This window comes from Dermochelys coriacea, chromosome 4, assembly GCF_009764565.3.
Source record: "Dermochelys coriacea isolate rDerCor1 chromosome 4, rDerCor1.pri.v4, whole genome shotgun sequence".
In the NCBI taxonomy this organism is placed as follows: Eukaryota; Metazoa; Chordata; order Testudines; family Dermochelyidae; genus Dermochelys; species Dermochelys coriacea.
Genome location: NC_050071.1, coordinates 99896361 through 99910092, shown reverse-complemented (window position 1 = coordinate 99910092; position 13732 = coordinate 99896361). Strand labels below are relative to the sequence as shown.

The 13732-nt window shown below is 43.8% G+C and overlaps 1 protein-coding gene across 1 annotated transcript in view; it reads right to left on the bottom strand.

Annotated features, from left to right (window-relative positions):
• PDS5A (PDS5 cohesin associated factor A) overlaps positions 1-13091 on the bottom strand; it is a 183707-nt gene extending 170616 nt beyond the window's left edge. The window contains 2 exon segments of the mRNA XM_038399415.2: positions 12016-12186; positions 12959-13091. Of these exon segments, the coding sequence (XP_038255343.1) occupies positions 12016-12186; positions 12959-12985 (198 nt within the window). The 5' untranslated portion in view covers positions 12986-13091.
• Positions 13092-13732: the final 641 nt, after the last annotated feature.

The window sequence follows — 13732 nt, the reverse complement described above, 5'->3', positions numbered from 1 at the left end:
CTAAAATCTGGCTGGAGATTACCTGGACATCTCCCAACCATCTCCCCCAAATTCCTAGTTTAAAGCTCTCTTAATCAGTTGTGCCAGCCTCCATCCTAGAAGTCTATTTCCTTCCCTACTCAGATGAAGTCCATTCCGAGAGAACTGTCCTCTGTCCATGAATGCCTCCCAGTGGCCATACATCCCAAAGCCCTCCTTATAGCACCACTGCCTAAGCCATCTGTTGACAGTCATAATCTTGTCACACCTTTGTTGCCCTTCTCTAGGAACAGGCAGGATCCCACTAAAGATCACCTGAGCCTCGATTTCCTTAAGCGTCTTCCCCAGCCTAGCCTAGTCTCCCTTATTACTTTCCAGCGAGAATCTAGCCATATCATTTGTTCCCACATGAAGGATAATTAGGGGATCTTTCCCACTCCCTTTAGGATCCTTTTCAACCTCAGGTCTACATCCCGTATCTTAGCACCCGGAAGACAGCACACCCTTCTATTCTCTGGATCAGCTCTAGTTACAGGCCTGTCTATTCTTCTCAATAAAGAGTCCCCTATCACATAGACCTGACTTTTCCTGGTGACAGTGCTATTCTCCAGTCTCTCCCTTCCCTCTGGCTGCAAGTTCTTTCCATTCCTATTTTCCCTTATAATCCTCTTCAACCCATCCTGTATCCTCCTGGGGCTCATATTTGGTGTAGTCTCCCTTGACTCTTCTGCTTTTCCTATAGGACTAGCCTCTCTTCTCCTTGCCCTTCCACCTTCAGCGACCACCTGCTGAGCCCCTTCTTCGTTTTCCAACTCTGCAAACCTGTTCCTAGGCTCTATTTCTCCTTCACTAGCCCGTCTTTTCCTGTCTGGTTCTTTTAGTCACATGCTTCCACTGACCACTTTCCTCACCCAGTCTCCCCTCAAAATTCCCCAGCCCTGCTTCCATCTGTAAGTCTGAGCTTTTCCCTTCAGATACCTCATGTCTTTGCTCCATTATCTGCTCAAACCCCTTCCTAAACTCAACCAGACTTTCCACCTGCATCTCCAAACCTCGGATCTTTTCCTCCATCAGCGCTATCAGACTGCATTTCATGCAGAAAAAAAACTCTTACCAACTCCCCCCGGCCAGGATCATGTACATACCACAGCTTCCACATCCAGTCATCCTCATTGTGTCTTCCACTACAGGAGTCACTCCCACAGCTGCCTCCGTATCTGTCATCGCCTTCCCACCTAAATCCTGTTAATCTGGGAAACACAAGCCACACCAAAAAGACCACCCCCGCCACAGCAAAAGCAAACCCCAAACAAGCACCACAATACAAACTTCCACTCAAACTCCCCTGTTTACAGCTCTGTTTGCTAGCTCCTGTGCCGCTGCGCAGCTGTCTGTGCCGCTGCCTGACTGGCTGGCTACCTTTATAGGACCCCTAGTCAGAAAAGCCCCACCCCTAACCAGGGCTCAGCTTCTCTCCCAGCACAAAGCCCCTACAAGCCTCTACACACACAAAATACTAAAAATACAAAACTAAGTACAAATTATGGTTATGTCATACTCATATCATAAAAATATTACTATGAAGAATACAGGGCATAATGCCACACTTCTCTTCTCCCACCATTCATCTGTCTTGTCTTTTTAGATTGTAAACTCTTCTGGGCGGGGATTGTTTCTACCCTCTTATACAATGTGGATCTGATCTCAGCTGAAGCCTGTAAGCTAGTGGTCACCAACCGGTCGATCACGATCAACTGGTCTATCCAGAGGATCTCCCAGTCAATTGCAATTTCCGGTGGTGGACCGTGGCTGCCGCTAAGGCAAATTCCCTGCTTACCCCGGCCCCACACTTCTCCCGGAAATGGCCAGTGCAGTCCCGGGAGGAGAGGAGACAAGCGTGTCCCTCCACATTCTGCTCCTGCCTGCAAGCACCGTTCCTCTTTTCTGCAAGCACCACCCCCGCAGCTCCCAATTGGTCGGGAAAGCTGAGGGAGCGGTGCTTGCCGAGAGGGGCAGCACGCAGAGCCACGTGCCCCCACACTCTCCCAGAGGCCACAGAGGCGCCTTGGCCCTTTCCCAGGAAGCCTGCCTTAGCCTCGCTGCACCTGCCGCCAACCAGGCGCCACTGGAGGTAACTGCCCAGGGAGCCTCACCCCAACCCCCAGCTCCCTCCCAGAGCCAGCACCCCAAACTCCCCAGCACCCCAACTGCTTCCTAGACCCAGCACCCTGTACCTCTTCCTGCACCCGAACTCCCTCCCAGAGCCCACACCCTGCAGCCCAAACACTCTGCCCCAGCCCAGAGGCCCCCCCCCCCAAACTCCCTCCAAAACTTGCACCCTCATCCCCCTCAACCCCCTGCCCCAAGTTCAGCCCAGAGCCCCTCCAACACTGTGAACCTCTTGACCCCATCCCAGAGCCCACATCCCCTCCCAAACCCCTACTCTACCCCAGTGAAAATGAGTGAGGGTGGGTGGAGAGCAAGCGACGGGGGGGGGGGGGGGGAGATAATGGAGTGAGAGGGTAGGGCTTTGGGAAGGGGTGGGGTAGATCTTGGGTTGCCCTTAGATTCAAAAAGTGATCTTGGGCGTAAAAAGGTTGGAGACCACTGCTCTAGGCATTATCCCAATACAAAAAAAAATAATAAATGTTTAATTTTATACAAAGTAAAATACAAATTGGTATGTGCTAGTATAAAGGTTTCCTATGCACAGGTTTGGAACAAATGCATTAGGAACATAAGAACTGCAATTCTAGGCCATACCCTAGGTCCATCTAGTCCAAATGAATCATACAAAAGTTCAAGAACCCAAAAGTAGGCAGATGTGGGATATCTTCACCCCTAGATGCGCACATACACCACATTAGCTCAAATCCTAATCTCAAATAATTGGTGGTTGGCTTAAGCCCTGAAGCACAAGGTTTAATATCCCTTCCACAAAACTTGTTATAATTATGAAAACTATTGATATTCCATATAAAAGTCCTGTCCCTTTTAGAATCTTGTTAAGACCGTGGCCTTAATGATTTCCTGTGGCAGGAAGCGCCACAGTTCACACATTGTATGAAAAAATATCAGTTTTGAATTTCCTAAGTTTTAATTTTATCAAATATTCCCCTGTTCTTATGTTATGAGACAGACAACAGAAGTTTCCAATCTACCTTCCCTATACCATTCAACCAAGGGGGAAGAACCACTGAGCCCAAGCCACAAGTGATTTCTTGGGACAACGCATGAGAAAAAAGGAATAGGAGTGATGGTCAAAGATTAAAAATCAGAAGGGGACACTGAGCAGAGGACCTTCAAAAGTGCCCACTGCTCCTCTAAAGGTTTCTAAGAATTTAACCCAGGTTTCCCAAGCACCCTAATCATTGGACCATCTTTCCTCTCCCTTTGAAGGTGTGCAGTGAATAAGACAGGAAGAGAAACAATGGTCTCATGGTTAAGGCAGTTGAATGCTGTCCTGGAGAACTAGATTCTATCCCTGTGACACAATTCCTATGTAATGTTAGTCAAGTCACTTAAACTAAAAACTTTTCACAGATGGTCATTAATTGTGTGTTCCTTATTTTCTAGGTGCCCAACTTGAGACCCTGGGGACTGATTTCAGAAGTGCTGAGCACTCACAGCTGTAACTGAAGTCAATGGGAGCTGTACTTTGAACATATTAAATGATATACACAATGCTTAGTACTTTAAAAAAAAAAAAAAACAAAAAAACAGGTCCTAGGCATCTCAAATTGGGCACCCAAAATTAATTAGCACTTTTGACCTTAATCTCTCCGTGCTTCAGTTCCCCATCTGTAAACAGGGACAGTACATCTCCTCATTTCAGAAGGGGGATGTTATGAAGATTAATTCCTGTATGTTTGTGAAGCATTCCGATTCCATACCGAGGAGCACCATAGGAAAGTCCATGAGAAAATTAATAATTCTTTATTCAGAGTAGGCCTTGAATAGTGTCCATTAAATAATGCCTAAGGCAAAGTACTATAAGGGGTTATTGACTAGACTGACCGTAAACCTAAGCAAACTACACCAGGGCTGATGCACACATTCGATCATTGGGGACCCGCTTGTTTTAATAAACTTACCCTCTTATTACCAGGAAACTATCACAGTAATGCTGGAGATGTGAGTTTGCTATTAGTAGCTGCTGCACTTAGAATAAGAAAATTACTGTGGCCAAAAATGAAGTACTTTATTCCTTTATTTTCTAATGGACCAATAATATTTAGGTTAGTTGGAAGCCTACATAAGGAGAATGCTTTAGGATTAGTAAAGTCAGAGAGCTTGCAAAACAAACATACTTGCATTCTGTTTTGCTCTTGTTGTTTTAATAAAAAGAAAGCCAGACCATGATTTCTTATACACGACTAGTGGTCTCTGTCCTAGTTAATGAGAAAATTGATTGTTACAACCATAAAACTAACTGAAAGAATTAGACCGAATAAAATAAAAAATAGGAATTTGGCCCTAGGCTTGTGTACCCAACAACAGCTCAGGAACATCTGCAAACTCAGTTTGCCCTTGCAACTTTACTGCAACTATAAGTACAATTAGCAGAAGTTTCAGAAGTGCTAGCATAATTATCTATGGATCTCTGTAATAACGAGGCTACTCTTTTCCTGTAAGCCTCAAATCCTGCAAACACTTAAACAGTGCTTAATAATTTTATTAAGATGATGTTAAAATAAAAGAAATGGTACAGAGTTTAAGCACAGATGTTTCTGGTTATCAGGGAATAAGGTACAGATTATCAAGGGGTGCAAAGTTTGGTTTAGGAACAGGTGGCATAAAGAATACATAATCTGCAATATCCTCGATTGGGAGCAAAAGGTTAACAGGTCAAAGTACAGACATGGAGATATGGGGGTATGTTGTTCATATAATGGCTATGTTCAGGTGTAGGAAGTTATCCGATGAAGTGAGCTGTAGCTCACGGAAGCTTATGCTCAAATAAATGTTAGTCTCTAAGGTGCCACAAGTACTCCTTTTCTTTTGCGAATACAGACTAACACGGCTGCTACTCTGAAAAGTATAATGAATGAATACGATGAGGAGATGGATTTACCCTCATTTGAGGAGATTTAATGTTCAGTGAGTTTATGGTTCTAGTTCATATGGTCCAATGGAAAGTCTCTCGGTCCCTTCCTCATAGTTGATGCACGATGCCGTTCCGGCTCACACGTCCTGGAACTGTCAGTGGCCGGTGATATGTTCGATGTAGATATCCCTGGACCATCAGATGGTGTCCGAGACCATGAGACGCCACATGAGCCTTGCGTAGCGTCGACCGATCCCACAGGTCCACAGCACACTCTAAGTACCCATTCCATAAATTAACACACATCATATAAAATATATTATTATTAAAAGTAATTATTTCCAATAGCAGATTCCAAAAAGAGAAAACGGAACAAAGGTCCTGCTCCAAGGAGCTCACAATATAAAACTAGACAAGACAGGCAAACAGGTAAGGGGAAAGAAACTGCTCATCCTACATTGACACAAATATCTATCAGCTAATATGTGGATAAATAAAGTCTATCCAAACTCCTCCAGCCCTCAGCCCATGCCCTAACCAAACTCCTGGAGAAAAGCAACTTCCAAACATGCTGCAAATGCTAACTAATCCAGGTACTAATGGACCAGATCCTAGAGAAGGCAAGAGAAGAGAGCGATTTCCAAATCAAGGACCCATCACAGTAAACACTCTGCTAGCACCTGTCTCCCTTAAGTGAAGAAAAGTAGTATGTCTAATCAATTGATCACAAGGGAGAGGAAAAAAACCTCAAAATTCTAATCTCATCTCTGTCACACAGTTACATGGACCTGTTAGACATTTGGTACATTTCACCTACTTATATACACACAGTGCTGTTTACACTAATCACTGTATATAAAAACAAACACTGTAAAGTGCTATAAGTGCTTTCCCCCCAAGTCTTGTCACAAACGTAAACTTCCCAAACTTCATAATGAATGGTGCAAAACTGTCTCAGCTGGTCACATTTCATGCTCTCTTTTTACTAAAAAAATTCAACAGGTAAAAATGGTAAGGAGTGGTACAGAAGATGCATACAGCATGACAACCTCCGATAGTTTTGCACTGCTTATTATGTAAACATGTTATAATTTTGACTTAATAATGGCATTTTAAGTAAGTCTGTCATTAAGTTACAGTGAATAATATGATGGTAATTACATCAATTTATATGCAACTATATTAAAGTTTTTCCATATGACTGATGAATTTATATCAGAGATTTTTGTTTACATTGCCAAGAATAACCAAGTATGGACTTTGAAAAGACATTTAGCAATATTGGTCCTAAGTGGAGCACAGATCTGGTCCAAGAAGTAATACAGCTGAACTGCTTGGTAACAGCAACCATAACATAATTACATTCAACAACCTTGTAGGGGGAGAAATACCATAATAGCACTTAACTTCAAAAAGGGGAACTACAAAAAATGAAGAAGTTCGTTAAAAAGAAATTAAAAGGAACAGTTACAAAGGTAAAATGCCTGCAAGCTGCATGGAAACTATTTAAAAACATCATAATATAGACTCCAACTAAATGTATATCCAAAATAAAAAACAAATAGGAAGACCACCACAAAAATGCCACTATGGCTAAACAGCCAAGTAAAGAGGTGGTTAGAGGCAAAGAGGCATCCTTTAAAACTGGAAGTCAAATCCAACCAAAGAAAATAAAAACATGCATAAACTCTGGCAAGTCAAATGTAAAAGCATAATTAGGCAGCCAAAAAGATCTGAAGAGCAATGAGCAAGACATACAAACTAACAGCAAAGAATTTTTTTAAGCAAAACAGAAGCAGAAAGCCTGATGAACAATCAGTGGGATGCCACTGAATAATCACGGTGCTAAAGGAGCACTCAAGGAAGACAAAGCTGTTCCATAGAAGCTAAATGAATTTTTTGCACCGGTCTTCACTGCAAAGGATGTGAGAGAGATCCCCACACCTTAGCCATTCTTTTTATGTGACAAATCTGAGAAACTGTTCCAGATTGAGGTGTCAATAGAGAAGGTTTTGGAACAAAAGTGATAAATTAAGCAGTAATAAAGCATCCAAAAGTTCTGAAGGAACTCAAATATGAAATTACAGAACCACCAACTCTGGTATGCAACTTATTGCTTAAATCAGCCTCTGTATCAGACGACTGGCAAATAACTAATGTGATGCCAACTTTTTAAAAAAGCTCCAGACACGATCCTGGCAATTACACCCTGCTAAGCCTAACTTTAGTACCAGGCAAACTGTTTGAAATGATAGAACAGAACAGAATTATCAGACACTTCGATGAACATGATATGTTGGGGAAGAGTGAACATGGCTTTTATAAAGGGAAATCATGCCTCAGCAATCTATTAGAATTCTTTAAGGGTATCAACAAAAGAGTGAACAAGCTGATCTAACACACTTGGACTTTCAGACAGCCTTTGACAAGATCCGACACCAAAGGCCCTTAAGCAAAGTAAGCAGTCATGACATAAGAGGGAAGGTCTTCTCATAACTGGTTAAAAGATGAGAAACAAAAAGTAGGAATAAATAGAGAGAGATAAATAGTTGTGTCCCCCAGCCAGCTTTACTATAGGGTAACCAGATGGCCTGATTTTATAGGGACAGTCCCGATAGTTGGGGCTTTTTCTTATAAACAGGCACCTATTTTCCTCCACTCCAGGTCCCGATTTTTCACACTTGCTATCTGCTTACCCTACTTTACTGGGACAGGTTCTGTTCAACAAATTCATAAATTATCTGGAAAAGGGGGTGAACAGGGAGGTAGAAAAGTATGCAGATGATACAAAATCATTTAATATAGTTAAGTCCAAAGCTGACTGCGAGGAGTTACAAAGGAATCTCACAAAACTGAGTGACTAGACAACAAAATGGCAGATAAGTGCAAAGTAATGCATACTGGAAAAAATAATCGTAAATCTAAAAGTACAATATGATGGGATCTAAATTAGCTGTTACCGCTCAAGAAAAATCTTGGAGCCATAGTGGATACTTCTCTGAACATATCTGCTCAATGAGCAACAGCAGTCAAAGAGCCAACAGAATGGTAGGTACCATTAAAAGGGATAGATGATAAAACAGTAAATATCATAATGCTACTATATAAATCCATGGTATGCCCACACCTTGAATACTGCATGCAGTTCTGATCACCCCATCCCAAAACAGATGCATTAGAATTGGAAAAGAACAGAGACAGGCAACAAAAAGTACTAGGGATATGCAGCAGCTTCCATATTAGAAGAAATTAAAAAGACTGGGACTGACTGTTCAATTTAGAAAAATGACGACTAAGGAGAGATATGATAGAGGGCTACAATTGTGAAAGGTATGGAGAAAGTGAATAAGGAAGTGTCATATACCCCTTCACATAACACAAGAACCAGGGTTCACCCAATGAAATTAACAGGCAGCAGGTTTAAAACAAGCACACGTAAGTGCTTCTTCCTACAATGCCCAGTCAACCTATGAATTTATTACCAGGGGATGTTGTGAAAGCCAAAACTATAACTGGGCTCAAAAAAATTAGATAAATTCATGAAGGACAATCCATCAATGGCTATCAGCCAAGATAGTCAGGGATGCAACCCTATGCTCCAGGTGTCTCTAAACCGCTACCTGTGAGAAGCTGGGACTGGACAGAAGGGGATCACTTGATAATTGCACTGTTCTATTCATTCCCTCTGAACAATCTGGCACTGACCACTGCCAAAAGACAGGATGCTGGACTAGACGGACCACTGATCTGACCCAGTATGACCATTCTTATGTTCTTATTTAACTATGGACAATTTAAAAAGCTATTTTAATAAGTTAATCTACAACAGAGCCAAATGTGAATTTATAAAACTGCCGCCATGCTTAAGTTATCCCAAAGCACTTTACAAAGTAAAGAATTAAATATTGATCATGTAATGATAGTGTAGATAAACTGACATTTTTTTTGGGATAATTCACTTAACTTTGGAACCTGTTTTTAGAACAGAACGGGATGAAGATGGCAATCATATGACAACTTTTTAGTGTCTTTAACCAGTTAGAGGCATATCTGGTTTAAAACAGTTTGCATCCACATAGTACATGGCTAACATATGAATCTTAACTGTCCACCACCTGCTAGCTATCTAGTGTGGCACACTTTTTAGTTTAACCAATTAGGCACACAGTTCTGCAGTATGGACACACCTCCAACCATGACACTAGTCATTAAAACTAGTTCTCCAATAACCATGAAGTTAAGACATCCAAAATGAACTTTATCCATGTCACAAGGGTACGAATTTATGGGTCTACTCCAATACACATTGGAGTCAATGGAATTCATTAAGAGCCTGATTCTATTCCATATGCCTATGCTATCCATGAGGGCCTTCCTCGTTTCATCATCCAGAAGCTGCAAGCCATTTTAGAATTCTCATCGCTTGTTTTCAGGATATAGTGCTCACAACATTGTCCAGATTCAGAACACTGTAAGCAGCAGATCAGCCTCATTCACCACCCATAAAAAAAAAAAAAAAAAAAAAAAAAAAAAAAAAAAAAACACAAAGAGAATAAGCATGGAAAAAGAGGAGTGGGGGAAGAAAACTTAAAATAAAAAAACCAACAAACCAAAAAACAAATCCTTGCTCAGACTGCTGCTAATGACGCACAATGGGACAGGTTTCCAGAATGCCCCAAGCTGCAATAACACACATTATTACAAGTACTAAGTCTGGATGACAAAATACCGTTTTGATGGCAGAAAGCTGTGCAGACAGAAATCAAATTATGGATTTGTAACCAGTTAAGTTGACCTTGCCTTTCACCGGGTAGAGAATCAAAACTGTGTGGACAGGCCTAAAGATGGCCAAAACACAAAGTCATACTCTAATTTTTCCAAAGAGAGTCATGGCATCTTTAGTTTACACACAGGCAGCCACCAGAGACTGACAGAGACTTCAGCTTCAAGGTATACTGTCAGGTTAATTTATGCCTAAATTGTAAAGGTTCCTTTTTCAAAACCTACAAACAAACTTGTTTTTAATGGAGTTTTAAAAAGTTAATGTTTGTTTTTAAAAGAGCATGCTTTCTTACAGAGAAGGGAGAAAGACACTCTCTTCCATCCAAGGCCAGACAATTATGTCATATCAGACATAGACTTGGCCAGTGTTCTATACATTCATGACTTCCAGACTTAATACTGCAATTATTTAGAAATGGCACTTTACCTATAAATACTTTACCCATGTTCTCCACTCGCTTCACTAGCTCCCCATTCTCTATAGACTCCAGTTCAAGATCTCTGTCCTAACATTCAAAGCCCTTTGGAGATAGTTAGCCAGAACCAATCCGTAGACATTTCCTCTACAATCATGACCCCCATAATTATGTTGCACTGGAACAATGAAAAAGTTAACTTTTGGTAAGGTTCATGAGTGCAAGAGATAGAGCTTTCCCAAGAGATGGAACTCACTTATGCAAGAGAGGTTTCAGAGTAGCAGCCGTGTTAGTCTGTATTCGCAAAAAGAAAAGGAGTACTTGTGGCACCTTAGAGACTAACAAATTTATTTGAGCATAAGCTTTCGTGAGCTACAGCTCACTTCAAATGCATCCGATGAAGTGAGCTGTAGCTCACGAAAGCTTATGCTCAAATAAATGTTTAGTCTCTAAGGTGCCACAAGTACTCCTTTTCTTTATGCAAGAGATAATCACAGGCCTTGCCACTTCCAGAATTAAATGCAAAACTTATTTTTTAAATACACAGGAACATTTTTTCACATCAACTATAAAACTAATCAAGTTACTTCTTTTACAGGATTAAAGAATAATTTGTTAGTTCTATTTTTCAGTACTTGTGAGACACCCAGCTACCACAGTGATGGGAGCCATATAATCAGATTAGACAGCCAGAAACCTCCTAGTACTACATAGTATACCATCCTAAGCATGGACCCAAATCCTGGTTTAAGACTTGAATCTTCAACTTTCTGGCCCAAAGACTACAATACTATCAATTGAGTGACCCTGATATTTAATCAATACCTGACTTTATCCTCTATTTTCAGCATATATTTAATAATAGCCATGGCATGAAAGTTAACAAGGCAAATTAGTATGTTCTGCACTGGAAAAAAAATTGATTTAAAGCCATCTGTAAACCTCAGAGTCAACAAAACAAAAACAAAGCAAAAAAAGGAGAAAAATATACTTGTGACAATCCCTCTTACTTATGAAAGTGTAACAACTGTGTGACTTTATTTACACTATGGTCTTATCTACACATGAAATTATTCCAGAACAGCTATTTCACTCTAAATCCACATGCTACCTTAATCTGAATTAATCCTCAAGTGTAGACAAGCCCTGAATAGCCTGAACACAAAATGTTATAATCTTTATATAATTTAGCAGCAGTCTGTGCACAAAGAAGTCTAGTCATGAAACTCTAGAAATGCAGCATCTATGTTTGTATCATGTGCTATAAATTAATGACAAGTAACTTTATAATCAATAATAGCCAGCTTTCTAAACTACAATTACTTGTGTATAATATAATCAACTCCCATCATGCTGTGCTTGGACTATGACATATCTTTCAAACCCCTGGAACTCTCAATAATCGTCATACTTAAAAACAATTTTAGCTTCCTGTAATTAATATTTGCAATTTCACTTCTGACCCCTGGTGGGTAGTTTAATTTATTTCATGCCAATTTAAAATATTAAATTTACAAAACACACAAATTAGAACACTGATGATTCAACCCCTCATCACTTTAGGTGAATATATAAAAGCAGACATGGCAATAGGTACCAAACTGACAAAAGTAATCACAGGCCTTTGAAAAAGAAATACAAATTTTGCCAGGAGGATCTCGAAGTAAGTGGTATGCATCTCAACTACATCAAAAAATTCTGAAACTCCCAAAGCAGAGATGAAAATGTTTGTTTAGTTTGGGTAGTGCTTAAAGGGGCAAATGCTGAGAGGTGAGGAGAAGAGACACTTACCTTCAGCCGTTTGACCACCTCATCGTTAGTAATTTTGTCTGTGATCTCCTTTACTCCAGGAGGATAGTAGATGATCTTGCCATCGGCAGGAGGTTTTGGTTGGGTAGCAGGAAAGTCCATCCTGGTGCCACTGGTTATAAACTTTCCTTCTCCACAGTCCTCTACCGGCCTCTATCGGTCAGAAAACAAAAGTTCAGCGGAACGGAGACGACTTTCAGCCCTTTTTCCATTTCTAAACCTCAATTCACAGAAGGCCCCACTTAATATCAGGAGGGCAAAAATCCTGCACCCCCGGCCCTTGGGGAGGGCTTCACTGACGCCCCTCACAAAGCCATCTCTCCCCCCCAAACTCCTGCCTTTCCAGCCTCTTCCAGTGCCTCCTTTCAGTACGGGGCTTCTCCAGCCCAACATTATTAGTTTGCAGCCTCATATTTTACAATGAAATTTTAACCCAGATCAAAGGATGACCCAAGCTTAAAGCCCATTATAGCCCAAGGGGGATCGGGGTGGGCCAAATCCTGGCCCCAACGGGTCTCTAGGGCCGTCACAGAAGCCTCAGAGCTGGGATACGAGGCCTAAGCAGTTAGGCCTCAAAACTATCAGGAGGCAAAGAGACCAAGGGGGGGGGGGGAAGGAAGGAGGTGGCTGGGATCCCAAACAAAACCCCGCTGCCGGCCAGCCAGCCCCGCGCAGCTAAGTGCTGAGCCCCACACCTGGCCCCTAACTCCCCCCGGACAGGGGGGGCAGCCCCCCCCCCGGGAGAGGACCAGGCCACTCTCCACTTTACATTTGTTCCTTCAACTTCAGGTGCCCTCAGCCCCAGCCCCCCTCCCCGCCCCAGAGCCCCTCACCCAACTACCTCCGCGAAGCCTACAAAGAGCCCCCTCCCCCAGCGCTGCCGCGGGGCTGGGAGGAGGGAAGCGGGACCCGGAGCCGCCTTTACCTCATGCAGCTCCGGAAGGTGCAGCATTGAGTAGCCTCCGTGCCGGGTGGGTGCTGCTGCTGCTCCGCCACCGCCGGCTGGCTGGCGCCCGGGCTGCTCCCGCTGCCTCCTCGCTTCGCGGTGCGGCGGCGGCGGCGGCGGCTCCTGCCCGGGGAGAGGTGGGGGGAGGAGGCTGCTCGGCGGCGGCAGGAGCGGGGGTGAGAGGGGGCGGCTCAGGCGGAGCGTGCGCCGCGCCGCGGGGACACAGTGCCGCTCTCAGTCCGGCCGGGGAAGAACAGCCCGGGAGGAGGCTCCGCGCTACTCTTCTCCCCCGCCCCCCGGGGCCTGGCCCAGCAGCGCCGCCCAGCCGGGATCCCCCCGCCCCAGCCTGGCAGTAGAGCCCGCGCCCCGGCTCGTCTCCCTCGCGCCTTGTGCCCAGCTCGGCAGGGCGGCGGCGGGGCAGGCAGTACCGGGCACTGCCGCAGCAGCGCCGCCTCCCTTGGCGCCAAAACCAGCGGCGGTCCCGAGCCGGCTGGCGGCAGGGCTGGCCTATCCCGCCGGGTAAGGGGGTAGCCAGGGGCTGCTCACCACCGTGTCCCCGGCATAGCAGCTTGAGCACCGTCGTGGTGTCAGGGCCACAGGCACCAGCCCGCCTTCCCCTCGAGCCCTGGGACGAGGCCACACGCCGGGTGTGGCGGGGTCCTCTCCGCGTCTCCCTCGCGCCCGCTGGCTGGGCCGCTCTTAGGCGAGTGTGACAGGCGGGAGGGAGCCCCTTGCTCGGCCACTGCCCGCTCC